The sequence below is a fragment of the Dipteris shenzhenensis genome, chromosome 1 (genome assembly GCF_047967505.1).
Source record: "Dipteris shenzhenensis isolate YYH24624 ecotype China chromosome 1, Dip_SZ_1.0, whole genome shotgun sequence".
Lineage (NCBI taxonomy): Eukaryota > Viridiplantae > Streptophyta > Polypodiopsida > Gleicheniales > Dipteridaceae > Dipteris > Dipteris shenzhenensis.
The window spans coordinates 25,422,976-25,437,631 of NC_141596.1; the positions used below are offsets into that span (position 1 = coordinate 25,422,976).

The window sequence follows — 14,656 nt, forward strand, 5'->3', positions numbered from 1 at the left end:
TAGGTGATATGAGTTTTTTCTGTAACCAGGTGTACACGAACCTACCAAATGACCGGCCACATATTGTCAATACGTCTTGGGCTTTGCTCACTCTCATTAGTTCAGGACAGGTAAGGGATATCTTTGGGAACGAAAGAAAAAATGTTGAATCGGAATGCATAGGTGTGCTTGTATCCTTTTTGTGTGCCCCTTTTCGCTTAAGAGGCTGAGGCTGATTGGTTGCCCAACTACTGTCTCAGCAAATTTACATGTACTCTCTGCTTACACATATTTTCTGCACTGAATGGGCTTTTGCATCTTTGGAAGATACCTTCTTTGATGCAAAATACATACAATTAACCACAATTGAAAGATCCAGAATCTGACCTGAGCAAGTCATCAAGTATGTGAGGAAGCTAGCCAACATCATGCTAACCTATTTAATAGCAAAATGAGGCCTCCTTTGTCATGCAGGTCTGAAGAGGTGACTGTAAAGGTTGTGATAAAAAATGCTTTTGCAGCTCTTCTTGAGGACTCCACCTTATGCTCCAATTCATCTGTTAGTCCTAAAATGCTCGGATACAGCTAACATTTCTGTGTGCGTGAAAAGGAAGAAAGATAAAAGCAGCTTGGTTGGATTTCCACCTCGGGGCTGCAACATCATTTTCCCATGGGAGAGTTTTGTGATTATCTTTGTAAAAGCAACGAGAAAGCAGTTGTCACATAATCTCAAATCCACATGAGGAAGGTAGCATCCAGGGCAGCCACCTTCAAATAATGTGGTCTATGCTGTTTATATTCACAAATCAAATGCACAAATTGGCAGTCAGAGAAGTAACAATTTCCCATTGGTCCATTTCCAGCTTTGTTCCTCTGGCAATCATTTGCTTCTGGGGGGAGCCTTTGCTATAAAGAGGAGATCAGTTTCTTGTCATGTTTTCCTTTTCTACTATATTATTGTTTGTGTGAGCTTTAACAGCTTGCTAGTGAAACTATTCACCTTTCGCTGAAAACAAATTGAAGACTTGTTAGCAAACAGCCTGCTATTGAAACTGCTCACTTCTTGTCGATGGCAAGTTAAGACTTTGTGAGTTTTTAAGATTTGCACGTGGATTTCAAGAACTTTTTAAAAAGCCTGCATATAGTGCTGGCATAGGATGCACAACATTTTCCTAGGAAGAGAGATACTTTGATGAACATGAACATCCTACGGACCAAAAAGGGCATGTATTTCCATGATTCACAGGCTACAAGATTGGGACTTCTTGGAGGGCAGCCTTCATCACTTTGGTTTTTCAGATCCATGAATCAGAGGGGTCTCAGCCCTGTACAGGTAGGTGCTCATAGGAGGGTTAGGGGAGACATACTTCAGACTTCCAAATCAGTCCGTCAGGGGTGCCCTCTTGCCCCTTTTCTTTTCCTCTTTGTGGCTGAGGCTATGAATATTTTTCTTAGGTCTCGTGCTGACATTCTTGGGCTTAGTCTTCAGACTTTCACTGAGATGGGAAGAGGACCTCGTGGATTACGAGTTAGCAAATGACATTGCTATCTTCGTGGAGGCCTCTCCTCAGACTCACTTCCTTCAGGACAGCTTTGGATTTGTTTTGTACTGCAGTAGGTGCTCACATCAATTGGAACAATGACAATGGCTTTTGAATCTGTGACGATGACACTCCAGATTGGGGGGCTGATTTGGATTTCACATGGATTCAGAGGGATGTGTCAGTCAGATACCTAGGATGCTAGGTCAGTTTGGGTATCTCTTCATCGCATCACTTTGCTCCTGTGTTGGAGAGCATTAGGAGGAAACTCTGTGTTGGAGAGCGTTAGGAGGAAACTCCTTTTCTGGAGTTCAGCTAGATTGGACCTTGCATCCAGAGTGGTGGTTGTCAGCTCATAAGGCCTATTATGAGTTTTTTATGGAGTGGGCTAGATGGCACTACCGACACTACTGCAAGAGTAGCTTGGGATACCTTGATCCTTCCCACACATGAGGGGGGTCTAACATCATAGATCCAGACTTACAATGCAGGGCCTTGCTTTGCAAGTTTGTGGCTAGAGGACTTATGCCTGGGGATGAGCCTTGGCAAAAATTCTTCATTCATAATATTGCTCTATGCAGATGATATAGTCCTTATATCCTCCTCAGTCGTAGGCCTACAGAACACCTCGAGGCCCTAGAGGTCTTTTACAAGGAGAGAGACTTGATAGTCAATCTTGGCAAGACCAAGGTCATCATTTTTAACACTTCATGAGCAGTGCTTCATCGACCCAGTTTTGTTTACCGAGGGGGGCCACTGGAGATCGTGCAGCCCTACACTTATCTAGGAGCAGTCTTCACGGGATCAGTTTTCATGATGATTCACGTAGCTAGGGTGCAGCTTACATGAGGTCAGGGAGCCCTCGTCTGGCTAGAGTGACGGTGCTTCCAGCACCCTCCAACAAAGAGATGGCTATTTGATACAGTAGTGAGGCGAAAGTTAGGTATGCAGCACCATTCTGGGGGAGTGAACTCTCAACGGCTGACTAGAGGATATTTGACAGACTACATGTGACCATGAGAACCCAAATGATTCGGAGTAAGCCTTCGGTTCCGCGGTAGTGTTTGCCCCATGACACGCCTCAAATCGATGCTATCTTCTAAACGGTGACATTTCTCCATAGGGTCTGAAAACTTAACCAAACCTCAAACCCGACTTTCAAAACAAATCCCGGCTCTTTGGCTAATTCACCCTTCAGAAAGTGATGATGGGTAGCTAGAGATCAAATCGCAGCATCAAGAACCCATCTGCAGCACTCTAGAACAAATAGCACTTGAAGGAATTCTTTATCAAGTGGCTGGAAATCTCGTACAGCACATGTGCTTCCACTCACATTTCCACGACCCTCGGACCAAGGCCCTCCTATTTGACTCCTTGGTCCGACCAACGGGGATGTCTTGTTGGGGGCCAAATCTCTCATATACAAAATGGGCTCCTATGGAGCGCCTACAGGTTCTCATGCTCTCACGGATGATTCGCAATAAGCCGTCGGTTCCTCGTCAGATCATCCAGGCTGAGTTTGGGACATCTCCATTTCAGTTTGATGCAGCATTCCAGCTCATCACTTATCTATATCGGGTCAGCGGATACACGGACTGCAAATCTGGACGTCACAGACCACCATGGCTAGCATTGTCCTCCTCTATGTCCCTAGCGGCTGCAGGTGACCAGAGATGCTGGTATGCACACACAAGCATGTGGTTCGAGCGACTAGGGCTCCACATGGATAGACTTCCTCCCTTCCAATATAGCATTGACGCGCCATTTCTCCACTCACGTACCACGAGGTTAGCCAGGTCATACGTGAGGATCTTCTCCAGCTACACACATTCCGGACCTACTTGAAACCGAGTGACCTCCTAGTGAAGCTCGGCTTCTACAGAGTTCATTGCCTACACATTTCAAAGGAGGCCTTTATCAACCCTCCATGATATACCTGGATTCACCTACCCCATTCACTAAGGATCTCTATTGGGCAGTTCTAGGTCTCTTTACATAGACTTTGCATTGGGAGTGACAAGGCAGAGGGATTTACCCACGGAGAGGCACATATGTACCTTGTGTGACCTACAAGAAATTGAGTCAAAGGAGCATTTCATTTTCAGATGCCCAGTGTACTATGAGATTCGAGGCCATTCCTATTGTCTGTTCAGAGATAGCTCTGGGCTGTTATCCAGCTTCCTCACAATTTTAGACCAGATATGCTTGGCCGCCTTCATTCACAAGGCAGACAGACACCGAGAGCGCCTACTTGGATCACAGAGACAGGAGTGGAGCACTCTGGTAGACTCTCCTCAAAGTATGATCACTGAGTTTTTACATCCATACCATAACAACCCTCACCCCACAGGCCTCCGGCACGGTAGTGACCCAAAGCTAGCGACATGACAAATCCGACAAACGATGGATGCATAGATTACATTTGGAGACATCCCTTCCTTGTTCAGAGTTGGAGCGCGACCGACAGGGGTTACTGTAGCCCTTGTCAGACGCAAAGCCAACAGCACAAGACCGCGTCCACACACAGCCGACAGCATTCTATCTCTGACTTCATGCTACCACTCCCCCATCGTCCTGACGGGGGAGGGGAGGGGTGGCTGTAGCCATGATACTGGATCAGTTTTCACTTCGTACTCTAATGGCATATGATTTGACATGATGATAGTGCTGATGTAGATGATCATCCCGATATTGATGTTTATTATGAAATCATTGATGTTATTATGACTATAGCATTTAGCATTTAGCATGGGTGTTGATGCTCATTTAGCAGCTCCACCCTTCAGCTTGTTTGTATCAGGTTTCTCATAGTCTCATAGACCCATCGGTCTTCCAAAGATTTTAATTAACTCTCTCTCTCTCTCTCTCTCTCTCTCTCTCTCTCTCATTCATACACCAGCAGTCTAGAACTGCAACGGCACCTATCATCACAACCATGATAATCCAACCACGATAATTTTCTCATGTGTACACCAGGATAGATTTCATTTGATACACGAATGTCTATGCACGGATATATATATATGTGTGTGTGTGTGTGTGTGTGTCAAAATTTCCATGTTGCTTCGCCTTCGTTTCCCTAACTCTCCTTTTGGGAAACATTTTTGGCTTTTTGGCAGACTTCCTACAACCTTGGTCCATTACTCTTTATTTTTGTACTGGGTCAGATATTGGGCTTTTTGGACCATATGGCAGGATCACAACATGAGATATTTTGGGAATCCGTTCTTGCAATCTTATGAATATTTCAGACTCTCCCTACGGCAATCTATCTATGATGCTTGCCATCAAGGAGATCTTCCTCAGTCATGCCTGGAAATAGTTTCTCTTTGCTTTTGATTTCCTGTTGAGGCTCTCTGTTTTTTGAGACCCTCATGTAAATCTTGCTGATAATATACCTCTCATGGATTTACCCAAAAAAAAAAGAAGTGTGTGTGTGTACTGTAGCCTGGCAGCATCAACATCTTCCCTCAACTTGGAAGCATGGTCTGGTTAAGCTTGTGCCCAAAAAACCTCTATGTGAGACAATGGATGATTGGAGGCCCATCACTTTGATGCCGGTTATATATAAACTTATTGCTAAAATGTTGGTACATCGGATAAAGGATATCCTTCATGATGGACTTCATCCCAGGCAATATGGTTTTGTTCCAAGAAGGCATATACATGACAATATCTCTAATACTCTCATCGCAATGGAATACGCAAAATATACAGCTCAAGATGTTTTGGTCATGCAGGTGGATGTGGCAAAGGCATTTGATACGGTACAATGGGATTATGTCTCTCAAATCATGTTTAAACTTGGTTTTGGGCCAAAGCTAGTTAATGTCATATATTGGCTTTACTCAGATTCCACTGCTCAATGCTTTATAGGGAATCATTTGTCTGAGTCTTGGACTCTAGAACGATCAGTTCGACAAGGATGCCCTCTCAGTGCTTTGCTCTATGCCATTGCTTCACATCCTTTGCTTCTTTATATGGATCATCTGGTTGATACTGGACAGTTAGTGGGGCTTCAGATTTCTGGTTCATGGCCTTTCATTGCACAGGCTTATGCAGATGATTCATTCTTCATGCCAAAGAACAGTCCTTTGGAGCTTCACCTATTGATGGATACCCTTTCAGATTTTGGGTTGGCAGCTGGTCTTAAAATTAATTTTCAGAAATCAAAACTCTTGCCTCTCAAGCATTGTGACTGGCATGCTATCCTGTGGCCCGGCCAGATTATTTATCCGAAAAACATAGTAAGACATTTGGGCTATCCCATTGGCTGGAAAATCAGAAATAAGCAACAAATATCTTGGGCGTTAAACAAAATTCAGGACAAATTAGAATATTGGAAGATCTCCACTTCGCCCCTGCATGTACGGCTTCGAATTGTCCAGTCCATTGTTCTAGCTTATGTCCAATTCTACCTTCCTCTATTACATTGGTCATCTCGAGATCTCTCTTCTTTTATGTCTCAAGCCATGGAGATTTTCTAGAAAACTAAGCTTCATAAAAAAGCTTTAAGGTTACTCAAAATGGACCTGCTTTGCTCACCAAGAATGCATGGTGGTTTGAATATAATAAACATCAAATTTCATGTGTTGGCAAGAAAGATCACTATGCTCAAGACATTTTTTCAACAAGAGCAGTCTTGGTCTATCATGTTGGCAATTTTGTATTGGTCTATCATGTTGGCAATTTTGTATGGTCATATCTGCACAAATGCTTATGGACATTGGCTAGTTGATCCATCGGAAGTAGTCCTTGGCAAATTTCAAGGTAAAATCCCTGGTTGTCCATTTTCTACTTCCTTGATTCAGGATTGGAAGCAAGTTCTCTCTCACATCAAATGGTCTCTCCATCCTGTTTCTATAGCTTCCTCACTCAGAATGGAAAGCATTCATTGGAGTGCTGTGTTTTCCTCTCCCCTTGCTGTACAACAACCAATCAGAGCTTACAATCTTATGAAGTTGGGCATCCGGTTCATTGATGACGTAGTAGATACGCAAGGACATATTCTCTCTTTTCCGGTAGCATGCCGACAATACAATCTTGGGATGCATCACAGACCTATTTGGAAAGCTATTGCTGATCTCTTACTCCCTTTGGTTCCGATTCCAACATTGAATGTAAAAGACAAGCTTCAAGATTGGCACCTTCAGTCTTCAAGTCCAAGATTATCTTCTCGGCCTTTGCATTTATTGACTTCTATACAAGCTTATCGATTGATATTACCTCCTCCTTGGATTGCTCATCATGCTAATTCTCTATGGCATCTGAATAAGTCATTAACCTGGTGGAAAGGAAAATTGCAATTGATATGGAAGTTGAAAATGCCATTGAAGCAGAGACTCTTTCTATGGAGATGCATTGTTGGTATTCTTCCAGTGGGAGTGAAATTGGCTCAAAGAAGGATTGCCTCACCTCTTTGTCCAAGATGTCATCATACTCCTAAGAGTATTCCGCATTTATTGTGGTTTTGTTCATATTCCAGAGACCTTCTAGACAAGATCTCCTATTTCTTATCTCTCAGATTTCCTGCACACAGGTTCTACAGGTTTTTCTGGATGTATGGCAAACTATCAGCTTCTTTGTCACAGTATTCTCTTTTCTTCCAATGGATCAGATACTAGGCCTTATGGACCCTCTGGCTGCAGCGAAATCATGCATATCTGAATTCTCCCCTTCAGCACCCTTATGAGTTCTTCCGAGCCTCATTGCGGCAGTCTTTATATGATGCCTTACATGAGGACGATTTAGATATTTCTTGTATTCATCTTTTCTTTTACTGCTTCTGATGGATAGGGCATTGGCTCTTTTCTTGAGCACTGCCCTGATGTAAATGAATGTTTTATAATATTATTTTCTTGGTTTCACCAAAAAAAGTGTGTGTGTACTATATTCATTGCTAGGGGTGTGTGTGTGTGTAGAGAGAGGTGATGGATATGGAGAGCTCTCCTGCTCCCTCCTCCCTGCCCGTACCCTTGTCCCCCCCTGTACCTCCTCATCTTTCCTCTGATCCCTCCTCGTACCTGCCCGTACAGCCTCCTCTTCAATCCGTACACATTCCGCCCGTCCTACAGCCCCCGTTTTCTCCCGTGCAGCCTCTGTCAGCCTTTGTACCTGTCCCGTCTACATCCGTACCTGTCCTGCCATCTCCTGTACAGCATCCGCTGCTTTCTGTTCCCTTCCCACAGCATCCAGTGCTGCTCCAGCCCTCCTCTGCTCCCGGCCTTCTCTGTCCGTACCATCTCTGTAGTCGACTCTTCCATTTCAGGTGCCCTATGTGCAGCCCCTGCAATCGGTACATCCTTTTGTCTCTCCTTCGGCTGTTTGCTCCTCTGCTCAGCCCCTTCCTGCCTCCATTCCCTCTACCCCTATCCCCTCTCCATTCTCTGTGCCTAGTTCCTTTTCTTCTCCTTCCTTTTCCAGCCCTTCATCTCCTACTTTTCATTATGCTCGGAAGAAGAAAAGGGATTCCCTTTCCCCATTAGTTTTGGAAGGGGTGAAGGCTGCCAAATTAGATTCTTTCGCCTTCCCCTCTTCTTCACTTCAACATGATTTGCTTCGTCAATTATGTGCTGATTCGGTGACCTCGCCTTCTGCTGCTGGACTTTCCTTACGAAGAATTCTTTCCCCTGAACCTTTCCTTCAGAGTATTCGCTAGGAACAGCAACTTGGTGTTTGCCTTTTTTATGGGAAGAGTTATGATGGTGGCTTCTTTGCAAGCTTGGTCCTCTGCTGCAGTGGGTGTCGAGAAGATTACTTCTTTTGTGTTCATGGGCAAGGGATTCTATTTTGCTCATTGTGCCTCTGTGGACACTGTCTTCCACTTGCTTACTTTGGGTGGAGTTCATGGAGCAGGTCACTTTGCAGTTGTTATGCCTTGGGATCCTCTTTTTGATCCAGCCCGCTCCCTCCTCCACCTTTGTCCTGTTTGGGTTACCCTCAAAGACTTGCCGGTACCGCTTCTTCAGCATGTTCCTTCTCTTGCAGCCCTGCTAGGATGTGTTCTTTTCATTCCAAAGCAGAACTTCTTGGTCACAAGTAGAGATATTCGGCTATGTGTTCTTTGGGATATGGAGCAGCTTATACCTTCATGTCTGGACATGGACTTTGGATTGCCTCATCCTCTCTGGATTCCTCTTCGCTTTGCCTCCTTTCCTAAACTTGCTATAAATGTCGCCAGTTAGGCCATTTTGCTAGAGCATGCCCATCGTCTTCTTCTCTAGCTCCTACTCTGCAGACTTCTACTCCTTCTGTACCGGTTCCTGCGGTTCCTCTTTCTTCTACCAGCACACAAGAAATCCGGCATTCTTTCAAGCATTCTAAAGTCTGGAGGAAAGTTCAGGATGCTACGTTGGTTAAGTATTCTAATCCTTTTGCTGTTTTGTCAGTTCCGGTCCACTCCCTACAGTGTCAGATTGTCAGGTTTCTTGTGATCCGGTTCTTGTTGCTACTTCGACGCCTGAAGTTGTTCTATTAGATTCATCTTCACTAATGCAAAATGCTGCTGTTATGCAAGATGTGGAAGAAAATCTACAGTCTCCTTCAGCTCTAGATACTAGTATTCCGGATGCAGATAGAAGCTTGTTGATATGCCTGCCCCTTTACAGAGCCTCTCAGTCTTGGATACTGTTGTTCCTTTTTCCCTAGAATCTTTTCATCCTTGGTTGCAGCAGGTTTTTGATCCTGTGGTTCAGAAGTTTCGGCTTCCAGCTTACATTAAGAAGAATCACAAGGTAAAAAAACAACTTTGTTTTATTGATGGGGATGTCACTCCGTTACCATCACTTTTTACAAGTCAATAATTTGAAAGTGGATGATGTTCTGTTGGATTCTCCTCCAACTGATATGTAAATTTTTACTTGGTTGCCTCATGAGTTTTTTTCTTTGAGGTGTTACTTGTAAATTTTATCTTTGTACTTATTGGTGGGTTTTCACCTCTTTTTGAGGTTTCCCACGCAGAAATAAAAGATTTCACTAAAAAAAAAAAGAGTGTGTGTGTGTGTGAATCAGCATTTTGAACTCATAATGGAGATATTTAACAGCTAGAAGGATAGCGTGATTGTTGCTTGAAAACTGAACCAAAATAATAAGTGTTGTATTTCTCTTTTGTCTCTATAGGGAAAACTCATTTCTAAGGAACTCAAGGAATCAGATTTAAAAAAATTCTTGCATCTATTGGTCCATTACACTATCAGTTCATTAATCAGAATTAATGAGTATAACTTGATAATGAGAAAACCTTGTATTTGCATTTCCTTAATTCCCTGCAAAAGCTCACATCATGCATAATGAAAAAACAACATGACCTATCGTATGCAAAATGAGACATTTAATGAAATGGTTGGAAAAAAACTAAGCCAAGAAAACTACAGCCCCAAAGTCAGTGATGAAAAGAAGAAGGAACTTCATGATACTCTTGCAAACTGCACTGTGTCACAAACTACATGGAAATATCAGATTGAGTTCATGATCTTTATTTAATTGATAATGGCTGACAAACCTCCAACCAAGGATAAGATCGAGTCAATTCATATGAGGCAACCCCACCATTGGCATTCTGCACAAAGAAGTACATATTAGTACGCAATAAAATGAGGCTGTAGAGACAATACCATCAAAGCCTAGCAGCCAGTCTTCATTATAACTATGTCTGTCTTTCCATCACGAATCCAATGTTTACCCTTTGGATTTCTTGGGAATGGGAGGAGAAGCGGGCCTTATATTATCGTACAGCCCCATACTTCCTGTTTAGCACTCCCTGTTCTATCCATGCTTTTAGTCATGTGAGAAGATTTTGGCTACATGATAGAATGCAACAATATGCATGCAGTCTTCTCTTTCTTTCTTTCTTTCTTCATTAAGACTCCACTTTAAAACCTTTACTTTTTGCAAACATAGCACAGCGTAAACACTATGACAACATTACTTACATTATCAGACCTTCACATCGGATGCAGAGAAAATAAATCAAGACATCATCACCTTAAAATTCAAAATTGCACAAATAGACCATGCTGAGTTATTGTTTCTACATTGGCAATGCATTAGACACTAGAAAAAGATCCGATGTAGTTCCTACAGTCTAATGCATAACCTGTAGAAATCGACCAACAAAGGGTACCCCCAGTGAAAGACTGATAGAATAGCCCAGGAGCTCACACAGTCTGTGAGGAGTGGAATCACAAACTTCTTAAACTTATGTGCATCAGATAGATATGCAAACTAGTAAATAGACAATGATCCAACCAGATATAGAAACCACCAAAAGAATATACTTCCATCCAAAGCTATGGACACAATACAAAAGAGAGAGATCCAAGGTCCTTTGATCTTACCACAAGGTGCTTCTACTATCTACCGGATATCTCTAGAACACTGAGCCCGTGTGCTCCACCTTGAGCATATGTAGACTCTTCGTCCCGATCCTTCTACCTTACTGCCTGTATACAGCCTAGGTAGCAGCCTTCCAAGCTAGGTCTGCAGCTTCAAGGTTCCTTCACATCCAGTGATGAGGCCCAAGGAAGATCTCTGTGGCTGCTCCAAACTGCTGGAGATGTGCTGCTGCAAGTGATACTGAAATGAGACCTGAGGCCTCTCCTTTTATAAGCCCCCAAGGGGCTGAGAACTCCACCGACCCAAGCCTCTAGATCTAGCCGACTTGGTCAGTTCTTCTTGGTCGCCCTAGCCGACTTTGTTGCAGGCGTTCACCTGCCCAAAACTTCCCCTATAGGGGCCCAAAAGCAAGGGCACTTGGCCCATACTTCCATGCAGGGTCCAGCCCTTGCTTCAGCCCACAACTAGGCCTGGTTGGCAGGCTATACCCTTGTTAGAATTATTGCTATAATTTAGCAGTGACCAATGTAATGTAATAAGTAGGTTAGGGGCACTTTTCCCTCACTTAGAGGTTTTTTCCCCTAACCACAGTTAGTTCACTAACTATGGTTAGTGAAGTGATAAGGTTTTGTAAACCCATCACTCCATTCAGTTGTAATGCACTCTCATCTAATTGCAACTACGGTTTCAGCTCTCACACTCTCCTGCTCTTGTTCTCACCTTTGCTCTCTCTCCCACTCTCACATTTGGTATCAGAGCATGCAGTTATGATTCTTCCAACGATGCATCAGCTTTCAGTGTCAATGAGACACATAATACATGGTATTTTGACAGCGGTGCCTCAAAGCATATCACTTCCAGGAAGTGTCTCTTCACATCTTTGCATCCACCACCCATTGGTAAAAAGGTCACATGTGCCAACAACTCCTCCTATTCAGTTCGTGGTACAGGAGAAGTTGAACTTACAACATTCAGAATTTCTGATGTCTTGTATGTGCCTGGTATCACAAAAAATCTACTTTCAGTGTCCACTCTTAACAGAGCTGGATTTCAGGTCATTTTTTAAGATGACAAGTGTGCAGTCCATGATAGAGAGCATGACTATGCCTTGAGATTGTCTGGCACTTTGTTGCGTGGTCTTTCTCAGCTTGACATGTATCAGAAAAGACCAGCACATGCTCTTACAGTTTCCACTCCTACTGCTGCAAATTTTCAGTGGAATGTTCATCAATTGGACATAAAAACAGCCTTCCTTAATGGAGACTTGTTGGAAGAGGTTTATGTCAAACAACCTCCAGGCTTTGAAATTTCAGGAAATGCACTTCAGGTATGCAAGCTGAATAAAGCTTTGTATGGGCTGAAACACTCCCCACGTGCATGGTATGCAAAGATTTATGCCTTTCTGACCAGCAAGGGGCTGCACAACAGTCCAACTGAAAGCACCCTCTACATCAAGAAGGATGGGGGGGATATTTTAGTCATCATTCTTTATGTACATGACTTACTGCTCACAGGGTCAAATGAAGATAATATTGCAGATTTTAAAGCTGAATTGGAGACCACTTTTGACATGTCAGATTTGGGGCTGCTACACTTTTATTTGGGGATCCAGTTCACTCAAGAGCAAAGTGGCATCGGTATGTCTCAATCCAAGTATGTGCAAAAACTCTTGGACAGATTCAACATGCAGGATTGTAAGCCCATAGCTACTCCCATGGAGCCAGGGCTGAAGCTTACAATGCATGAAGCAGGTGAATCAATTGATGTCACACTCTACAGTTAGGCTGTTGGATGCCTCATTTATCTCTGCAATACACGACCTGATATTCAGTTTGCAGTTTCTCAGGTGAGCAGATATATGCACAGCCTAAAGACTAGGCATTTGCAGGCTGTAAAATGCATCTTCCGTTACTTGCAAGGTACAAAGTCTTTTGGCTTGATGTTTCCCAGGGGGGGTGACTTGCAGATGCATGCCTACAGTGACTCAGATTGGGCTGGAGACTATGACACTAGGCAGTCCACAAGTGGCAATTGTTTCTTTTTGGGCAAAGCTTGTATTTCTTGGTTGAGCAAGAAACAATCTACAGTGGCTACCTCTTCATGTGAAGCTGAGTACAAGGCAGCTTTCACAGCGACAATTGAATGTGTTTGGCTGCGTCGTTTATTTGCTGATCTTCATCTTTCATTGGAGGGTCCTTCTCCAATTCTCACTGATAGTCAGAGTGCTATTGCAGTGGCAAAGAATCCTGTGTTTCATGCTCACACGAAGCACATTGAGGTTCACTATCACTACGTCACAGAGAAGTTGCATGCAGGAGAGATCAGCATGATCTATGTGTCAACACATGACAATGTTGCAGACATTTTCACCAAAGCACTTCCACGTGAAAAGTTTGAGGCATTTCGCAGTGCCCTGAACTTATCTCCTTTTGGTGATTGATCATTTCCTTGTACATGACATTGGCACTACAGGGGGGTGTTAGAATTATTGCTATAATTTAGCAGTGACCAATGTAACATAATAAGTAGGTTAGGGGCACTTTTCCCTCACTTAGAGGTTTTTCCCCCTAACCACAGTTAGTTCACTAACTATTGTTAGTGAAGTGATAAGATTTTGTCACTTAGACAAAACCCATCACTCCATTCAGTTGTAATACACTCTCATCTAATTGCAACTACGTTTTCAGCTCTCACACTCTCCTGCTCTTGTTCTCACCTTTGCTCTCTCTCCCACTCTCATAACCCTGCCTAACCAGCCTGACCAATAGGCAATTTTCTGCTGCTGACCCCTGCTCCAGTTCGGCCATTTATTGTGCCACTTCCAGGGACTTGCTTTAGGTCTCGCTTCTGCCCACGCACCCTGCAAAGTATGTTGCCACATAGGTGCCTCCATCATGGGTATATCTCGCCCTTTGGCGCTGCTCCAAGCATGCCTCTGATAGGCCAGATCCAGGCTGAACCTCCATAGCCAACTTTCGGTCCATGAGCTTCATTGGTTGCAGCCACCATGGCTCCTCCAAGTTCTTTCTTTGTCTGATCTCTGCCCCCATGGCAGCCATAGTGCTGCCCATGTGGTACCCTCATGGCAGCCATAGTGCTGTCCCATGTGGTGGCCATCCCCCCCCCCCCCGATGCACTCCTCATTTGGGGGCTCACAGATGGGGAGGTGACCATACACATTCCAAAACCCCCTCTCACCGACCAATCTTGGCCCAATGTCAATTTGTCGGTGTATGCTCCAGTAACTCCCTGGTTGTAGTCCTCTGGAACACTTTGATGTCGAAAAATCTTCCTGGTTTTTCATCCAATGGCTCTTGCTCCACCAAGTCTGCTTCCGCTTCCGGACACCATCTTGTTACACTAGTCCATCTCTAGTAGCACCTCCTGGCACCACCACCTTCAGTCACGTTCCTGCCTTCCAACTCTAGCAATCCAGACACCATGATCTTCCAGTTTTCCCCCCCATAATGAGTGAACAACCTGGAGTCTTCCAGGCACCATGCTCTGAGAGTGTGTTTCAACCCGTCCTTCCTTTAGCAAGGTCCGCAACAAAAAATATCTCCAGATAACCTGGACCACGAACTCTCACTGAGCTCTCCCCCTCGCTCGGCTCTCCCCCTTGCTCCCACTCAGCCCCCCCTCGCTCCCACTCAGCCCCCTACTCACTCCCACTCAGCCCCCCCTCGCTCAGCTCTCCCCCTCGCTCCTGCTCAGCCCCCCTCGCTCAGCTCTCCCCCTCGCTCAGCCCCCCCTCGTTCAGCCCCCGCTCAGCTCTCTCCCGCTCGCTCAGCCCCCGCTCAGCA

At 44.3% G+C, this 14,656-nt stretch overlaps 1 protein-coding gene across 1 annotated transcript in view; it reads right to left on the minus strand.

The window, feature by feature from the left end:
• CAS1 (cycloartenol synthase 1) overlaps positions 1 to 14,656 on the minus strand; it is a 139,502-nt gene that overhangs the window by 52,278 nt on the left and 72,568 nt on the right. Inside the window, exon 12 of the mRNA XM_087373571.1 lies at positions 10,021 to 10,077. Coding sequence (XP_087229697.1) covers positions 10,021 to 10,077 — 57 coding nt within the window. The remainder of the gene's footprint in view (positions 1 to 10,020; positions 10,078 to 14,656) is intronic.